Source organism: Lepidothrix coronata, unplaced genomic scaffold (genome assembly GCF_001604755.1).
Source record: "Lepidothrix coronata isolate B3197 unplaced genomic scaffold, Lepidothrix_coronata-1.0 Scaffold110, whole genome shotgun sequence".
Classification (NCBI taxonomy): Eukaryota; Metazoa; Chordata; class Aves; order Passeriformes; family Pipridae; genus Lepidothrix; species Lepidothrix coronata.
The window spans coordinates 2,654,032-2,673,654 of NW_016690290.1; the positions used below are offsets into that span (position 1 = coordinate 2,654,032).

General features: G+C 44.5%; 1 protein-coding gene across 6 annotated transcripts in view; it reads right to left on the reverse strand.

Annotated features, from left to right (window-relative positions):
* Positions 1-19,313, reverse strand: part of RANBP10 (RAN binding protein 10) — a 65,327-nt gene extending 46,014 nt beyond the window's left edge. For 2 of the 6 annotated variants that reach the window (XM_017824245.1, XM_017824244.1), the window contains exons 1-3: positions 18,355-18,424; positions 18,154-18,265; positions 2,046-2,098 (exon numbers count right to left, since the gene is read on the reverse strand). In XM_017824245.1, the coding sequence (XP_017679734.1) occupies positions 2,046-2,098; positions 18,154-18,265; positions 18,355-18,409 (220 nt within the window). In that variant the 5' untranslated portion in view covers positions 18,410-18,424. The other 4 variants (XM_017824246.1, XM_017824248.1, XM_017824247.1 and 1 more) reach the window with 4 other exon arrangements.
* Positions 19,314-19,623: the final 310 nt, after the last annotated feature.

A 19,623-nucleotide genomic window follows, 5' to 3' on the forward strand; every position in this document is an offset into this window, starting at 1 on the left:
ACAAACCTGGCAGGATTTCAGGTCACAGAAAGTTAAAATTACACTTTGACACGAAGCCAAGTCAAGACTCCAAAGTCTGTCACGTCTTTGTGAGCTCTCACTTACTCTGTTCTGTGAAGGACCTGATAACAGTTAAGCCTGGAAATGTGTTTCTCACTTCAGTTACTTGAACAATATACTAAAAAAAAAATAAAATAAAAAATCAGACTCATTCTCCAAAAGCCAGGAAGATAATTACTGAGCTGTAATACAGAGCCATGCAGTTAATTTTACACAGCTGATGGGAGATAGACCTAACTATGACTCTTGGCAGCATAATCTGCATGTGATCAAACAAACAACAGGTTCATAGGATCACATTTGTACAATTCATTGCTAAATAAGCACTATCTCAAGTTTCAAGTTCACTTTATGCTTTATTTCACTGAGAGAAAAGAATTCCACGTTTGCCACATGCACTCTAGAAATAATAGTAGTGTACAGGCACTTTGACTCAAACTGGCCACAAAACACTGCCCATGTAACTCCCGGGCTTTAAAGCCATTTATCAGAAGTAGTTTGGCTAATTTTTAAGGAAAAACAAAAGAAGAAATTACATTGGCTGTTCAATTCCAGGACAGCACACCACAGACCATCTCAGGTTAGTATTTAACTGAGTTGTACGTGTATGTGTTACAGCCCCAGGACAATCCCAGGTTAAGCACAATCCAACCAGCCACCTGCAGGCCAAGTCTACAAGACAACCCCACCCATCCTTCCATTACTCATACCAGAGAGCCATTTCTGGAACAGAACATGGTCCCTTAATGGCCAAACCACCCCTTTTCCAAGCAGCCAAGCACCTCAGCTGTGGGAAGAGATGATGGGACTAGACTCATGCTTTGTCTTGTGCATGGCACACAACCCACCTGGATCAGGAGGATCAGGGGGAGAGGAAGTGCAGAGAGAGTAGGACTGAAAAGAGATTTCTAAATCTGACATTTCCTACCTCTTTGCAACCAACTATCACTTGAGGAAACTGGCAGTGTCCTGCCTTCCTCCTTCCCTGGTCTAGTTCCAAGTGGACAAAGCCCTGTGACCTCAATTCTCCCTCTGATGTGTACACACTGCAGTTGTCACAACAATTATTAACAAACACAGTTTGCAACAAGATACAAATTCTTTAAAGCATGGGTGCCACTGAAACCATTTTCCCCAAGATAGTTATCATATCTGCCTTTTGTTAGGACATTCACAAAACATTCTCCTTTGGGGATACCAAGATGCATAACAAGGGTTGGACACAGATTTCAGCTTTAAAACAACTCCACAAAAACAACTTTAAAACAACTCCAAAAAAAAGCCCCCACCACTGGGAACCAGCTGTCATTCTTTCTGGCATTCCAAGAACATTTATACTTTCCACCAAACACAAACTTTCAGTTTCAAACACAGTGGAAAGAATTCCTGCTACAGTCAACACATATCTAGAAATTAACATTTTTACACAATAAATTGGATATTGTTAAAGAAAGATTACCAATGACATTTTTTAAAAGAATTAGAGGTTAACCTAAAAACACACATTTCGAACAAAAGAAGCAACAGTATTAACTGGAAATACCACTCTATCACATTTTTGTAGTTTTTCAGTGGGAAGAGGGAAAGAAGAGAGACAGTACGACAGGCCAATTTTCCTGTTATTCTCAGATTCTTTCTTGTAAATTTGTCAAGTGGAATATACAGACTAAATGCAAAATTATTTACCTTCAGATGCAAAGAAGAGCCTGCCTGTCTGAAAGCTTCTCATCTTCCTCATTACTCATTAGTTTAGTATTAATTTCTATTATCTGTTAAAATCATCATGGCTGCATTGACAATACCAGTAACTCAGTTTAGGACAATACTCAATAATTGGAAACTTCCAGACATAAGACAATTATAGTCCTGCCATTTTATTAATAGAAACACACATGCACTACTTCACAGATATAAATTAAAATCTTTATGTCAAATGAACATTTAACACAGGCTGGGAGCCAAAACAAACCTTAACAGTGACTTACCAGGAAGCCTGTTCATGTTGACCCCTTGAGCAGAAAGTCCTATTCCCATGTACCTTCAAAAAAACCAAACAAAATATCAGTCAAGCACCAAATGGGCAAAACATAAGATTTCCTGCAGTAGAAATACAGCAGTAAAATAAACCCAACCTACACACAAATTATTTAAGAATGGCAAAATCATTAAAGATTTTCCATTACTCAAGTCTTTATTGAATCCAAGATACAATGTCAGTGCTTGCTCACTACAGCTACTCTTTAGCTCTTAATTGGTAGGAGAAGGACTGTGAAACAGTCAGCAACTTAATTTCTGGCTTGGTATTTGTGAGGGGTTTTTACCCATATATCAGGAAAAAAACTATTTATACAGGTGATATATTACATGAGAGTAAACAAATACGTGAGGGCAGATATATGAGAACAGATGCCTGTCCAGGCTGTTGAACTGTGTCCAGGAATAGCTGGTAGTGGATGCACAGGAGAGAGCAAACAGTTGTACTTTCCAAGAACACTCTTTCATTGTTCATCATATATTTTACACAATTTTCTAAGTAAAAGGTGGTCTTTCTGTATTTCATACCATGTCAGATTTTCATCCTAATCTGACCACTTTCTGAACCTCTGTAAACTCTTTGAAAAGGCAACTCCCTGCAGCTCCCCCCAGTCGATTCCTGCCCAAGCTAGTTTTGCTTGGTACTTGCATTTTTAGAACTAGAAGAGAGAGGAAAAGCATTTCCCTGTCCAATTTCTCAAAGATTTTCAAGTCCTCATTCATACCCCACTCCCTGAAGGTCTCTTCTCAAGGTTAACTAATCTCAGACTACTCAACTGCTTTTATGGCAGCTAATCTCTGCCTCTTAATGCTCCTGCTACCCTCCAGTTCTGTAACTTCCTTGAGAAGCAGGGGGTAACCAGAAGCACCAGCATCACTCACAACACCAACCCACAGTGATTATTACAGACAACACTATAACAGTGTTGGGCATTTTGGTTTCTATCCCTCCCCCTTCCTCTGTTATTACATTTATATTTTACTGCAGATGAGAACTGAGCTGATTTTTCCACGGAACTGGGACACAACTTGTCCCTGCACTCCAAGAGGCAGCTCAGAGAACATTTTTTTGTGTCAAGTTTGGATTGTTTATTCTGCCCCCATGACAATCACGTCACACCCATCCAGCAGGGCAGTAAGGCACAGCCAGCCTTCACAAAGTCTCCTCTTCCTCACTGCACACACCCATTTTGTTTCTTCTGTTTCTGTTAATTTGCATGGCTCTGTAATTCTTTTAATATCCCCTGAAAGCACAGCTGCCCTGCTCAGTTTGTTTTCAATACACTTCCATATTTTCAGGTTACTGAGCTTTGAAATGAACAGTCACTGTTGAGCTCTTGTTCACATAAAGGTATAAATCCCAACAGGCTGCAGTCAGTGTCCTGCTATTCTTCCACTGTATCAGTTTTCTTCCAGTGGCTTCCTCAGCCATTTGCTCCATAAGACATTAATCACATCTGAAAATATTATTTCAGAATTCGACCCCAAAGTTACATTTCTTCAAGTTGTGTGGTTCAAGTCCCTTCCAGAAACTGTTCCCTGCCCTTGACTTCCCCACCTCAGTCACTGTCACCATCACATGGAAATGGTAATAACTGATTTTTTTCTTGTTTACACAGAAATTTTAATCCTTAGAGACCTACCAGGTTATCAAATCTTAGCCTATGATCTTTCTAATAGCACAAAATAGAATTTTTTTGGGTGAGAAAATACCTTTAAGATCATCCAGTCCAACCATGGACCAAAGACAGCCAATCCCACCACTAACCCAGGTCCCCAAGTGCCACAGTTACATGTCTTTTAAATCCCTCCAGGGATGGTGACTCCACCCTTCCCTGAGCAGCCTGTACCAGTGCTTGACAACCCTTTCCATGAAGAAATTAATCCTAATATCCAACCTAAACCACCCTTAGCACAACTTCTGGCTGTTTCCTCTTGTCCTGTCACTCTGTCACCTGGGAGAGGAGACCATCTTCACAAACATGGCCAACTTGTCTTTCTTGTACCCTCCACATCTTGGCAGCGCGACCTTCTGGATTTCAAATCCCTGAAACCCAGTTTTACAGCGCCTTAAAATAAGTCAATCCCTTCTTTTAAAAACGTGCTCTACTTCTGAAGTGCTCCAGCTCCCCGAGGATCCAGACCCTTCCTCCTCAGACCAACAGAGAGAGCAAACAGGCAGCAAACTCCTGGCAGGGTATCGACCACGCTGAGAAAAGACAGAACTTCCTGAGGGCCACACGTACACCACGAGTCCTGTCTGATCACACCAGCCTGAACCCAGCCTTCCTCCCGGTGGTCAAGGAGATGAGATCATCCAGGAAAGGTTGGTTCCTGATCTACAGCACAACCCCGATCTCGAGGATGGAAGAGACTTCAGAGTAAGTACTGTGTGGTCTCATTCCTTTGAATCCCTTGGAAAAAAAAAATATACACACACATCTCCGTAATCAAGAGTTTTTAAACATCACACTCCACAGTCAACAGCTCAGCTATTTCATTCTTTAGAACTCTTGAATGAAGAGCAGATAACCCCAATGATTTGTTCCTGTGCTTTAGGGATAAATAAGACTGTTGTTGAATTAATCCTTCAATAGGAACCAGATGATCATTCAAAAACAAAGACTGGCGTGTGTTTTGTTGACAAATGACACTATTGCTGTATTAACTCTTACTTGAGAAGGATAATCCTTTAAAAGCAAAAGACTGCCATCTGTGAGCCTCTAAACACTCCTACCTTTCCAGAGCCCTTCATAAAAAGCTCTCCTCATTATCTCTTCTTTTGACAAGACTCTCCACTTGCTTCCCCCATCCCTGATGTTTTGGGAGGGAAAAGCATTCCTTTAACATTTTAGACCTTCAGACAGATGTCCCTCAACTCATTTTGGTCAACCTTATTGGTTTTTTCAAGCTTAAAAGTTTGTTCTTTCCATTTTTTCTCATCAAATAAAATTTCAACTTTTGGATTTTGTATCCCTATCACCTCTCACCCCTCACCTCCATGTCTACTTATGTCAACTGTCAGCTTATTCTGAATCTCTCCAATAGTTCACACTTTCCTCTGATCCTCCAATACATCTTCTTAAATGGTCTCCACACCCTCTCAAAGCATTTAACCCTTCTGGTTTTATTAACTATTCTTAAACAAGCTTATTTCAATTTATAAAGTTTGTTTTCTAGCTTTTGTGTTGTTGGGTAGTGGGTTTTTTGGATGAACACTGAAGTGGTAGGGCCTGGGGGGCTCTTACAGCACTCCTCAGAGGACACCAAACAGGAGTGATTACATTCAGTGCTGTGGAGCAACTTCTAAACACACATTTCTTGTAAACATTTTTTGCACTGCTCAGAGCAGGAGTCAGAAGTTACATCCTTTCTCATGAGCTCCCTGACTCATGGGAGTCTCTCCAAAGCAGTCATTTATGGCATCTAAAAACCGAGCCTCACACAGTCATGTGTCATACATCTATAATAAACTCGATTTTGGGGATATGTTTCCAGCCTTCCAGGCACAATATGGAAGACTGTTCCCTGTTTCTGCAGGGAGTGCTCCAGCTCTTCCTGGCCACATTCTCAGCACATTGGCAGATAAGAGAGAGTTCTTGCTGGCATTCAACTTCCTTATTCCTACAGAGTCTGGAACCTTCTGCTGCCACAGAGTTTTCCTTACTACATGGTGAGTTTTGCCATGTTTTTTTTTTCCAGTTACATGTGGGAGCAGTCAGGATCCCAGTCCACAGCTAGAACTGAATTCAAGTTCCACATTGCTTCAGAGAGCAGTGAAAAGTGCCACCTCTTCCAACTGTCCAAGCCTCAGGGGAGCTGTGATTCAAAGTACCAACTGCCTGAATATAAAGGCACCATCTAAGCCTGGTGCAACAACACCAGAGTACTGCACTGTGTTGTCCCAGAAGGGTGGCAATGCCAAGGAAACTACTGGAAATTAGAGAAAATAACCTAATAGTCGAACTCAGATAAAACAGGTCACCTCCCACTTCAGCTAATCCTGCTTAACTTCATTATTTTCTATGCAGATTCATCCTCCCTCTTTTGTGTACAGCAGGAAATCCCACACACATAACCAAGGGCAAAACTCATAAATAGTATCTTTCCATTTTGAGACAACACAGCTTTAAAGTAGGGCTGGAAGCTTGTATTTTTATAAAAAGCAAGTACTACAACTCGACAAATTCTAAATTTAAGATTACACTTTAACCTAGATACACAACACCATGGAAGTGTGTCACTAAAAAAAAAAGAAAAAAAAGAACATGACCACAAGCCTTCCTGGTTCACAATTTTTTTCTTTTCAACTCATGCTCCCATTTAAAGCTCAAGATGAACTTTAAAATAAGAACACAATGGCTATAGAACTGTACACAGAATTTGCAGAGAACCTAAAATAAAGACTCTCACTGTGCTGGGTTTCAACTCCACAACCCACAGTTTATATCCACAAATTGTCACAGACTTGGCTGCTGGTTATTGTTTTAGAAGGTGCTACTTTGCTTTTCCCAGCTACTATCAATTTATGCATCAGAAGTAATGGATGAAATGGAGCTTTGAGATCTACAAAGCCTCAGACTAAAAATCACTCTCTTGAAAACTGGGAGGAGAAAAAAAACAACTCATCTTCAACTCCCCCACTCCCAAAAGCACCAGCTGCTTTCTGAACTTCTTGGAGTAGAACAGCTTCTCACTTCCTCGATTCCAAATGCTCCAAGCCAGTTTTGTGTATGCAACAAATCAAAACCAGTTAAACAGTATTTGTGGGCACCATCAGGAGCTAACGACTGCCTGTTTGTTTTTTTTAAATTAATCAGTTATGACATTCAATATCATTCAACATAAATCTCAGTAGTCTGACTGCTGTATCACCCCTGCTTTTGGAGGTTTCAGATGTGGACAGACTCCCTAGGGTGTATCCATTAACTGCAGGGTTTTTTTGAGGGATTCAAAGAGCCTCTTAAGAAAAAGATGCACAAGGATGTTAGCACTCACTTTCAAATAGGAAAAAAACATCTTTTTTTAGGATTTGGGGCAATGACACATTTGCATCCGTTATCCATCCCAGGTAGTGATGGATGCATATAAAGATATATACCTTGACAAAAGCCAGGCAAAAGTGACCTCCTAAAACCACCTTCTCAGCAGTGAACACTGAATACTTGGAACTGCCCCCCACACTTAATATAAGCTTCAAAAATGCTGCATCAGTAGATCAATTCCAAATAGAGCAGCCTGACAAAAATAAACCCAGACACATGCCAGTGATTCAGTCAGAACAGTCTTGTTCCCTCTCACCAGCAGCCTCGGCAGTTACCATAGCACCAAATTCTTCCAGACTTCTCCTGCACCTCAGCCCTGCCCAGGCAATACTGGTTGCTTTTGAAAATCTGACTCAATCAGCCACACTTGCCACGAGCCACAGCGTCAGCTCTGCCTCTTTTATCCATGCCCTGGCTCTCCTTGGCCACAGCAGAAGAATGAAGGGCCTTGGTGGCAACCCCTCGTGTCTCCACACACAACCAGCAGGATTGCCAGGATTTTTCCCTCTAGGTCATCCAGCACCGTGACCATGGTTAAGATTAAGCTCAAAAAGACAAAGCTTTTGGTTCCTTTCCCCAGCTCCCAGGTTCTTCAGCAGTAAACACCAACATGTAGCTGCTCCAGCACAGTGACACCTAAACAGGACAGTATTCATTTCAGGCTCCTAAGACAACTTGTGTGGTGGATTCTGCAGAGCAGATGTTTTCAAGGCTGCATTTTAAATCTGTGTATTTAAAAAAAAAAATACATATTTTTCGCTTCTGTCAATAAAAGACTTTCCCTGGAAAAGAGATGGGAAGCCAAAATGATGACTGTACTTCTAAATTAAATTTTAACCCTTAAAGGTAGAAAAGATCTCAAATGCACTGACTCAGGAAGAATTATATATTGTCACTGGGCAGAAATTATCTGAAAAATAATGAAAAAGTTATTTCACAGGAGTGAAAATATTTGACTGACCTAAATTGAATCAGAGATCTGTTAAAGAGGATGTTCTAAGCATTACAGAGTCACACGAGTAGAGAGGAGCCACTGATGGCTGAGTTCAGTTTGTCCCAGAAGGGGAATCCACCCATGTGAGAAGCAATTCTTTGAGTCAAAAGACATTTCTCCAGAACAAACATGACACCCAGAGAGCCTGCCAAAAACTCAACGTAAGAAACGTTTTTTTGCCTAGTCTAAAGCCACTCTGTGTGAGCAACCCACAAAAATCCTTGTGAACCCAGCAGAAAAACTTCAGAACAGACCTGCCCTTTGACAGCAAGTACCTCTTGCTGAAATTCCAGCATTTGCATCTGTTTGGCTTTTCCAGGTCAGGAATGAAGAACTCATTGGGTAGAACAAAGGGGAACATAGAAACAGAACTCATGTATACCTGTATTACATATTATTCAGTTTTAAGAATTCCAGCAGCAAAGAACATCTCCCTGGAAAGCACCCAGCACCTGGGAGGCACTGCTGGGTGCAAAATAGAGGCAGGGCAGGAAGAAGAAAGCAGTAAGTCCATGGTCCTCACTGGACCAGGGCAGTATACTTTCAACAAAAGGAACATTTCTTTACCCAGAAACCTACAAGAATTTCTCTAATAAACTTACAGAGAGTGCTCATCTAAATGCTAATCCTGACAATCAGCAGGGCAGATTTATTAAGGCTCTGCCAGGAAAAGAACAATAGTGTGGTCCCCTTGTACTTTTGCTTAACCTGTTGAAAAGTACCAAGTCAGAACAGTAAAACAGCCCATGCTGTTCTTCTTTCAAGTGGCTGTGAGGTTTACCTACATGGTACAGAAAATTCACCCCATCTGAAAGGTAGGGAAACAAAGGGGAAAAAAAATACAGTGGTTTAACATGGTTGGGTAATGGCCACAAGCCCAGAAATCTTCTTTCCTGAGCCAGCACCATCCTGGCACAGCACAGCTGGAAGGAGAGATTGGAAGGGATGCCCACATGCACCAAGGCCCAGACTGGAAGAGTTAAACCAGAGATGTTAAATGATTTGTTTTGGAGGCCATGACTTCCAGTAAAGCAGTCCTTCCCTGCTCAGTTGTGAACTCACATTAACATTAACGGTGGAAATTCCTGGGATTGGCATTTTATTACTTGGCTCAGCCAAGGCAATCCAGCTGAGCCAGGAGTTAAACAAGGGCTGTCCCACTCTTCCAGAGGTTTGTGATTCAAAGGCTTCCTGTATCCTGCAATTTTTTCTAATAACCACACCTATCTGGGAGGAATCCTGCCCTCCCAGCTATCGTGCACCCCACTCTTTCAACACGCACAGTTAAGACAAACAAACTAAATTATTAAGTTAGAAGCATTTTGGAGACTTGCACAGTCTCTCATGCAAAGCTCTGAACTATCATTCTCGTCTGAGGTGGGCCCTGACTTCATGCCAGGTTTAAAGAGTGGTGAGAAATGATAACCCCTATCACTTCACCACTGGAAACCACATTGTCCAAGTTCTGGGGGGGGAAGGGGAATGTTCTTATGAGGCAGTGAAAAAACAAGTTACATCTGTTTAAAAAAATTACCCATGGCACATAAAATACTGGATTCCAACTGTCTCTGATTCCTCAGTCTAACAATAAATATTTTGGAACTACTTCATAATGGAATATAATCTCTGGAGTGGAAAGGGTTCTGGTTTTATTCGTGGATATTGTGCTGTTCCGTGATGGTGCTTCAGAAATAGCACTGATGGGCTCCAGAAAGAGTCCCAATTCCCCAAGCAGAGGTCAGTAAAGACAAACAATGCAAGGCTGAAAAGAAGTAGATAAAAGGCAAGAAAATAAAATTTGTAAGAGCTCATTAAAAACAGCTACAAGCATCCTGAGGCACGAGGAGCTCACTGCACGTCAGCCCTTAGGAAGGCAGAGAAGCTGAAGATTGTGGAAGAGGAGGTGAGTGAGCAGGGCAGAACTGGGAGGCAGCAACCTGGTAATATAACACATCTTTTCAGGGTGTTTATGAGTAAACAGTGACAAAACTACAGAGGAAGAATGAAAAGATATTTTTGATAGACCGAGGTATCAAATTCCCAGCTCCCTTCCAATTTTAGGATCGCGTTCAAGTGGCATCTGCCAGCTATAGGAAGGGCCAAATCTGTCCCTTGTTTCAGGAAGGGAAAAGGCTGCTGCTGAAGATTAAAAATGTGTGTAGGAACACTGACAGACAGAAAATACAGAGCAGAGATGAAGGTTTGACCTGAGCACCATTTAAGAAAGAAAAGGCATAATTCAAGTCCCACCAGGCTAAAATCACACTAGAATCCAGAACAACCCATTTCTCCATCTGCTACCCCAACCATCATCACATCCAACAGGACCCCAGACCCTGCCATACACCGTGGTCAAAACCAACTGTAGCTGAAGCAAAGGTGTCCCACCAACTTAATTTTCCAACTTCATTTTTTTCACTCTTGACAGCTGAACTGCTCTCTAAGTCAGCTGATATCCAGCAAAGTTCACAGAAACCATGCCAGTGCCCAGTGGTGCCTTCAGTCTGGGAACAGCACAAAGCATTACTGACACTCATTCTCTGATTATTTATTCTGGTTACACCCAACTGAATAAGTAGGATTTTTGTTCAGGTTGTCCTGCTGATTAACCAACCTCACTCCCAAATGCACTGCTCAGTCACTGAAAATACATCAGGGAAGTCAAACAAGTTTCCATGACTGAATGGACTGAAGATTGTTTGACTGCCAGTCTAGGCAACAGGACATTTTTTCTGCCATAAACAAAGCCTAGAAAACAGGAAAGAAAGACACTAAAGTTACCACAAATATCTAACAGAAAGGCATCCAAAAGAAGGCAAGTCATAAAAAGACAACAAGTTTCATTCTGGAGACTAATTTTACAGGACAGTCCATTGTAACAGTCAGCTTTAAACAGCAGCTGTTTTCTCTACTTAAAAACAAGGGGAACAATATAAATGCAATACAGAAATCAGAAGGAAACATTCCACCAACAGGTAGCTGCTTCTCTTATTGTCCCATCTTTACAGGCTAATTTGCTCTGTTTAAACCCGGATTATAACAATTCTTATGAAAGGAGGATTTATCTGCTAGTAATTAATGAAATTACAGAAAGAAATACCTGCAATATTTACATAATAACTTCTTTTTTTTTTTAACTATGTGGAAACATGTTACAGGAAAAGAAACACACAAAGTTTTGGCAGATGTACTGATGAAATGAGAAGAGTTTCCCTTTAAGCAGTGACTGAGAGTCAGAGCTTGGGTGAGTGCTGGGAAAGCAAAACACACTGAACTCACAGATCTTCACACACTGACATCTCCACAACAAGGAACAAAGGCCTGATGTGGAGCAGAGCATCAACACAAAGAACTTGTAAACAAGCAGGAAGATTGTAGTGTGGAAACAGAGATCCAGCCTGATACCACAGGTACAATGTAAACCCCATTCCTAGAAAAGCAGTTCAGAAAATTAATCTGGCAGCAGAGCTGATGTAACACAATTAACACCACTCGGCTTCAGAGCTGAAGAAAATGAGTCAAAGCTTCACAGTGGATGATAAATTCTTTAGCAGTCCATCATCCCTGAGCTTCACAAGTGAAGAAAAGAAGTTTCCCCTCTATAAAAGTTATCCAGCTTATACAATTTAATTATTAAACAGATAATTCCTGAGATCTATAAGCCTAGAACACATAAATAATTAGTTCCCATTATTCTACGATTTATTAACTGCAGACATATTTTGAAGAACTGAAGCAGAATAATGTTTTACACATATTCTAAAGATGTTGATTTTGCTAGAGTTTACTTTTGTCATATTCCTACCTCTTCTGTAACAGATATTCAGAAATAGCAGAGGGAAGGGGGAGGAAAAAATAACCAAGCAAAAATAACCCCTTCCTGAAATTTTTCTTCTTTACTGTGCAAAATTTTACAAGTAGCTGAACTAAAAAAAAAAGAGCCAATGAAAAAAAAGAAGTTATCACAGCCTGAAATCTAGGAAATCTCAGACTTCAGTCATACAAGTGAAAAAGTCACACATTGCCATCACTACTTGCATTCCATTTCCTTACTTCATGTATTATTTTAACGACAAAATTATATTCTACCATCACAATGGTCCATGATACTGCCATAAAATAAAAATTTCCACTTCACTGATTAAAAAAAGAGGAATGAAAGAAGTTATCAACTGCAGATCAGATGTTCCAGTCTCACAATTGCTTTACACTGAAAAGCTGCTCTCTTTTCCAAGAGTTTAGCAGAACAACACCAAAAAAAAAATAATAACTTGTATGAGATGTCATCAACTGATGTGAAAATGAGTGTCTCTCTACACCTGAGAGCACCAAGGTGCAGTCAGTTGGTAGCTGAGCAGGCAGGACTTGCTTGGGCAAGACCTGCTTGCGAACAGGAACGAGGCAGGAACTGTTTATGGAATCTACTTGGGGGATTTATTTATGTGTTGGGTTGTTTAAATGAAGGTCTGTGGAACAGCATGAATTCAAACAAGCAGACACACCTGCAAACAGAAGAACAACCCCCTCTCTGTGCTGGTTTTGGATTCTTGGAAACCAGGATGGAAAAAAAAAAATAAAAAGGGGGAGGAAATCAATTATTTACAGGCTTATCAGCAACAAATAAGGGATCACAGAGCACGTGCAGACACTAGAAATCCTGAGTTCCCACAGAATATCCCTTCACATATCCTGACAGGCACAACACTCCAAGGTGTCCACAGCACAAACAGCCAATGCCATCAGAGCAATCCAGGGACAGCCCTCTGTCAGCATCTGGAAACCATTAGAGCACACGAGCAAAAGGCTTTTTTCACAGAGCAATCACACTCACCATATGCTGAGGAGAAATGGAAAGTTGGCAAGGAGAAACGTAAGCAGGGAAGAGGGGCAGATGACTTGTTACTAATGTACAGACTGAGAACCAACCAGCACATCTGACCTTTATTTTTCTTTTTCAGTCAGAGAGAAAATAAGCTATTTTTAAGTCTGGGTTATGGTGCACTTGTGTAGGAAAGCTAAAGGAAGATTTTAAATAAACTATGGTATGGACTAGGCTAGATCAGCTATTCAGACATCCTCCTCAAAGAACTACTTCCCCTCTCTCCCAGAAAACTGCCCGTGACCTACACCAGTGCTGACCAACATCTCTGCACAAAGCAACTGTGGAACAGTGTTGGAAGATTGATACCAACACTCCCTATGGCCCATTTTTTTTCCCACCCTCCTGCTCCTGCCCTTCTTGGGTCTCCTCTTCCCCACTTAACACCCAGAAATGACTTTATCAAGGACTGATCCAGCAGAAAGGCTGCTAACACGATCAAGCTCGTTACACAGTCACCAGTGCTGGCACATAAAGAACCACCATGGCCAGAAGAAAAGCCTGACTGGCTCTTCCAACCTTCCTGGGATGGCCCAGAGTCCTCATGAAAGCCCTGGGCTGCCCTGGCACAGAGGGCTGGCCCACCCAGCACCTCCTCTGCCCACAGACCACACTTGCTGTGTTTGCACAGAGCCACCGTGGGCAGGCAGTGGTTCTGTCACCACCAGAGAGGTCAGGCTGCAGGATGCCAGCATGCCCCAAACCAAACCATTCCCAGAAAAGGCAGCTGTGGACAGCAAAGGCAATCCACAGGCTGGGCTGTCTGTCCCAGCAGCAGCTCAGGAATGGAGAGGAGGCTGCAGGACAGGTGACTTTTGCTAGAATCCAGAACCCGTGCACCATGAGGGTTGGCCTCCAGGCTGTCCTCCCCAGTCACATTCCATCACAACCCAGCACGTGGCTGGGGAGGTAAAACCAGTCCAGAGACTGAGCTGGCAGTCAGGAACACGCAGTGTCACCCACAGACAGCTCACCTTGCCCCAGCACAAAGAGGACAACGAAGATGACTCGTCCTTCTGAGTCACAACAGCCTGCAAGTTGTGGGTTGGCTGCCCTGCCCTCATGAGTCTCTCTCCCTGTTCCTGTTTACCAAGGAGAGATTGTCTAATGGGGAAACAGAGGCCGTGAGATGTGCTGACAAATCACCAGCAAACAGAAACATGTATTGGAGAGAGAGAGGACAAGAGCTGAGTGCTTCAAATACAGCTAAGGTTGAACTGTGAGCACCACGGTGATAAAAGCCTGAGTTATTTGTGGCAGCTCAGGAACAGAAGAGTCACAGACATTACTGCCAATCTGTTCATCCAAGGAATGCTGGAAGCAAGCCATCCACAGAATCATAGAGAGGTATGGACTGGAAGGGACCTTGGGATCTTCCTTCTTCCTCCTTCTGCCCGAAGCATAAATAACTCTGAAACTTCTATCAGGTAGTTTGAGGGCTCCCCCAGGCAAATCTGAAGACAGAGATGCCAAAGCCTCTCCAGGCATCCTGTTCTGGTGCACAACCATTTTCATGAGGAAAATTCTTTATGTCCAGCTGGCATTTCCCTTGCCTCAACTTGTGACCCATTGCCTCTTGTCCTTTTGTTCCAGCTGACAACACTCAGGAGACAAGCACACAATGGCTCAGGAATTAAGTACCCAGCAAGCTTTAAGACAAAACTGCTCTACAACACTTTGAATGGAACAAAATGAGGGTTGCTGCAATCCAACCCTTCCCTCTCCCAGCTCAGCCCATCCCTTTATTGACTTGCCTTCAATTAATGTCAGGGAGCAGAACCCTAAAAAATAGTCCCCAGTTTAAAGAGAAAAAAAAAAAAGAGGCAATTTCAGACAGTGACGTCAACAGATTAAATCACCATTAATTATTTTGATGTGGCCAGCTTTAAACTAGTTATCTCCTTTAACCAGCTCACCACAGGACAGGGTAGCAGCCTGTCAGCATGAGGGAAGGAGCAGAAACATATGACAAATGCAAAGGCAGAATCCCACAGTCTTGACGTGTATCATCCTAAAGTGCTGTGGAACCACTCCCTGTGTGTTCAGCACAGACAAGGAGGTGAGGGGAGGGCTGGAACTAGAGACTGCAAACTAAATTCTCCTCTGCTCTTCAAGGATAAGAACCATCTCACCCCCCCCGAAAAAAGTAGCAGAAGTAACAGATCAATCTACTGACAGATCTGATTTGTTCTGTGTTACCCAGAAACCTCGTCAAGGCAATTTTTCAGGGGTAGCCTCCTCTCTCCCAGAAAAAACCCAAACCAAACCAAAAACCCCACATACAAAAATCAAACCCAGTAAATAACCATGACCTCTTATCAATCAAGACTAAACCCATCAGGATAGGGAATGACCACCATTCAGTGAAAAGTGAGTTTCAGTCATCTTTCTTCCTCTCAAAGGATCCTGCTTCTATCTCAGTGCATGAGCGGTGGAAGATCCAAAGCTAAGAAAAACTGACCCAACTTCAGTTTCTTACGTACACCAAATGGACTTCTGGATGCTGTACTTGCTCTGAAATATCCACCACTAAAGGATTTTACTGATGCTGAGGCAGAAAAGTCCAGTGATGGCAAAGAGAGTTTTCGAAAGTCGTTTTGTTTGCTCCTTTAGCAAAAGCACCATTATGGGGCAGGTCCACTAAAGGGCAGGAGAGACAGAGAATGCAAGAGAGGGAGCTTTTCTGCCAGCAGTAGCAGTCAGAAGCAACCTGTGTCTGTGGTGCTGCAGTCCCTCCCTCCCTCTCTCTCCCCCTGTGCTGGCACCGGGGTTTGCAAACTGAGCACAGGAGCACCCAGCCTGGAAAATGGGGGGAGGCAAGGGTGTGTGTTTTCACTGCTAGGATACAAAGTGGTGGGAGGAAACAAAGGGAAGAACCACAGCATACTGGATTTAAATCCCCTTAGTCCTGTGAAAAACAAGGGAGAAGATAAAAACGTGGTCCTGACACCTCAGTGGCCTCCAAAGCTCAGGTTTCGCTACCACGGTGACACCAGCAACCCAAAACTGGCACTGCCTGATGCCAATCCAAGAACCCTCTTGGCACAGCGTGTCACAGACAGGCAGCATCTCCTGCCAGGCCCATTTCTTACCCTGCAATTTTAGTTGCTGCTGTTTATTAGCAAGTGTCAGCACCTGAGCAGAGTGCAGAGCCCTGAACTGACAACTGTGGGCACAGAAAGACGACTGCTTTGAGCAAGATCAGCCAGAATTCCTCAAAGAACACTTCCTGAAATTCAGTGCACCGAAGTCTTTTTTGACCAAGTCTTTGTTTTGAAACCAAATCACTGGCATTTTAAACCTAAATGTGAAATGCCATCACCAACTCCAGCAAGAGAAACACAGGGAATAACATCACATGATCTTCATCTCACTACCCCACACAGCAGAAATCAAACAACCATCTCTAGAGCAGAGGCTTTACACTTGAAATAACCCTTCTGGAAATGAGCTCAGAGAGATTCCCCTCCCTTTGCTAAAGGGCTTCCAGTGGAGTTTCAAGGGACATGCTTTGCCACTAACACAGCTTGAAAACCTCTTTTCATTCCCTCAATCCCTTCTTTAGATGTCTGGACTTTTACTCCTTTAAACTAAAGTCACCATGGTGGAATAAACATGAGAGAGCTTCCTAGGAAGAGATCTCTGCCTCAGTTCACTGGTACAACACACAGAGCCTCTGGCAGGTACAATTCAAACTGCTGAAGCTGAGACACAAAAGCACCTTCTCAAGTGACAGCCAGGCAGCAGCAACAACGGAAATTCACAACTACAAATCCCCAGCACCTCCATGGGCAAGGTAAAAGTTGGATTTGTCTCTACCAGCAAAACAAAAACAAGGCACAGGAATGGCTGAGGCATCAGAGAAGCTCTCAAAGCCTCACCACTGCCCTGACTTTGGATCTGAGCTGTCAGCAGCTCCTGTTCAGATTGCTGTGTGAACACAACATGGCTCTGTGTCTTTGGAAGTATTCTGGAAAGTCACTGTAACTACAGAGTACAATAAAAACAACAATGGACCACTAATATAGAAAACTCTGATCTTGGGAGACAAGCAGAAAATTCCACTATCTCCCTTCGAGATTGGTCTAGACTGCAGTAAGGATGAAGTGCTGTTCAGTGACCTTTTGTGATGTGATTTCTTTGGAAAATTGTCTTGAAGTTCACCGCAAATGATTTCAATTTTAGCAGTTACATAAACTAATCAAGGGCAGGGTTTCAAACACAGACAAGCAGTTAAACGCCAAGTCAGTGGAGTGAAGGAATAAAGATGGTCTTTTCCCTGCATTTGTAAGGAATTCAGCCCAGCATCCACCTCTGCAGATAACCTAGTAATTATCACAGGCCTAAATGCAGCACAACTCGAGATCCTTTACAAGTAGGACACTTCTCAGTTCAACAATGACAGCAAAAAAATGCAACAGGAACAACTCATCACTTTAATTTGGTTTTAAGTAGGAACACTTGCTGCCCTTCCCCACAACCCTTAAACTGGCCAGAGTTCAAATGTCATACTTGAAGGACTGGATTAATTAATTACAATCCCTCCTCCTGTGTGGCTTTTCCTTCCAGATAATTACACCTGCCATATTCCTCCTTTAGCAATGAACAGTGTCAGGGACATCCACGCACAGAACAGGATGACACCTTTATAATGAGTAAAAATTACACCTACACTTGCAGCACAAACCCAGACCTTGCTAGAAATGCCCCCTTTACTGCTTTCCCCAGTGCCCCAGTACTGCCATGACCACTCTTTAATGTGACAGCACCTCTCTAACAGCCCAAAATTAAGTTCAAGGCTCCTCCTTTCCGTTTCACTCCACTTCTGAGGCATCACAATTCTAAAAATCTGAGTGACCAGACCTTGCCAGCAAGAGGGAAAACTATTTCAATTCCAACTGCACTGGAGACCCAGAGCCCATCTCAAACAGCTCAGGAGGGAGCTGTTCAAGTGCCTCTGCCTCCAGTGCATTCCACCACACGCACATCTATTGACCAGGAGAACAAAACCTGCCCGTGCTGTACCTGCCTGGCTCCCCCAGCAGCCACAGGACCTCGAACCCTTCCGGAAAAGGAGGTCAGAGTCCAGCAGAGCTGCCAGACACACACCCCCAGCCACTGAGCTGGAACGAGGCACTTACCCATCTCTACCTTTACTGACGATCTTCACTTCAAAGTAATAAATGCCACAGGCTGCAGGGATGGGGTGTGTGGCCCTGACCGAGGCAGCATCTTTGTGATTTTTACCGTGACCTAAGAAAGAACAGAAATGTAAGTACTGAGGGGATGTGGCCTCTCACACACCCTGATCTAAAGCCCTGCTGCCTGAGCCTGGCAGGGACCTGCTTCTACACGGAGCCAGCCATTTAAAGCACACTTTTCAGAGAACCAGCACATACAGCCCTGCACTGCCACCAGGGACAATCCCTGCACGACCAGCTCTGTAGTTTTCCCTTTGTTTTCACTGTGGAGTTTCTGAGAAAGACTGTCAGTGCCACCTCTCCCCCTCCCCACAGACGTAATTTGAAGACCAACCAACGTACACAAACAGAAGACAAAAATGATTACACAAGAGGGGAATGACATCAGTGTTTACTAACCAGGGAGGAAAAGGAATAATCGGTTCTCCACTGGGTGGGTAGGGAGGACAGCTCCAACAGCGAGCAAGCAAAACATCACACTCCAAGCCTGTGAGCGGCTATTCGGTGTAAGCCCGAGCAGCCAAAGCCCCAGTTACGCGGCGTGTCGAGGCCATCCGGCCCCTTGGCCGGGTTTTAAGCCGGATGACAGAGTAAACAGGCGGTCTGGCTACACCCGGGCCCGGGCGGGCGACACTGCACAGCGTTATATAAGGCCACACACTCCGCCGGGGAGAGCCCCGGGCCCCATCGCCTCCGCCCCCGAGCCCGGGCAGCCCCGCCGGGCCCCCGGGCCGAGCTCGGTCCCGCCCGGCTCCCGCCGGTCACCGCCCGCGGGGCCCCTTCCCCGGGGCCGCCGGATCCGCCGCCGGCCCGGCCCGCGCCCGGCGGGCCCCGCGGAGCGGCCGCCCCGCTCCGGGCCGAGGCCGAACCCGGCGCCGCCGCCCCAGCCCGGCACCTTTGTAGTGGACGCGCAGGTTGCCCTGTGAGAGGCCGATGTAGTTGTACTTGTCCTTGGGGCTCCAGGAGCGCGGCAGCGGCGTCTCGTCCTGGTTGACGGCGGGGTAGAGGCGGCGGAGGCGCCGGCTCAGCTCCTGCTCCTCGGGCGGCCCCGGCGGCGCCGCGTCCCCGCCGTGCGGGCTCCCCGCGCCCGCCTCCGCCATCTTGGACCCGCTTTGTGTCAGCGGGCGGGGAGCGGGGCCCGGCCGCGGCTGGCGGCCAATGGGCTGCGAGCGTGCCCACAATGGGGCCGCGCCGCCCGACGGGAAGTGGAGTCCGCACCGCGCATCCCCGCCCGCTGGTGGCGCTTGCCCAGACTACAACTCCCGAGAGGCCGCGCGTTCGAAGCCCCGTCCCGCCCCCCAGCGCGCTGCACGCTGGGAGCTGTGTCCCCGTCTCGCTCCGGTCCCGTCAGCGCAGCCGAGAACGGGACTCCCATTCCCAGCGTGCTCCGCGACACGGCGGAGCTCAAGG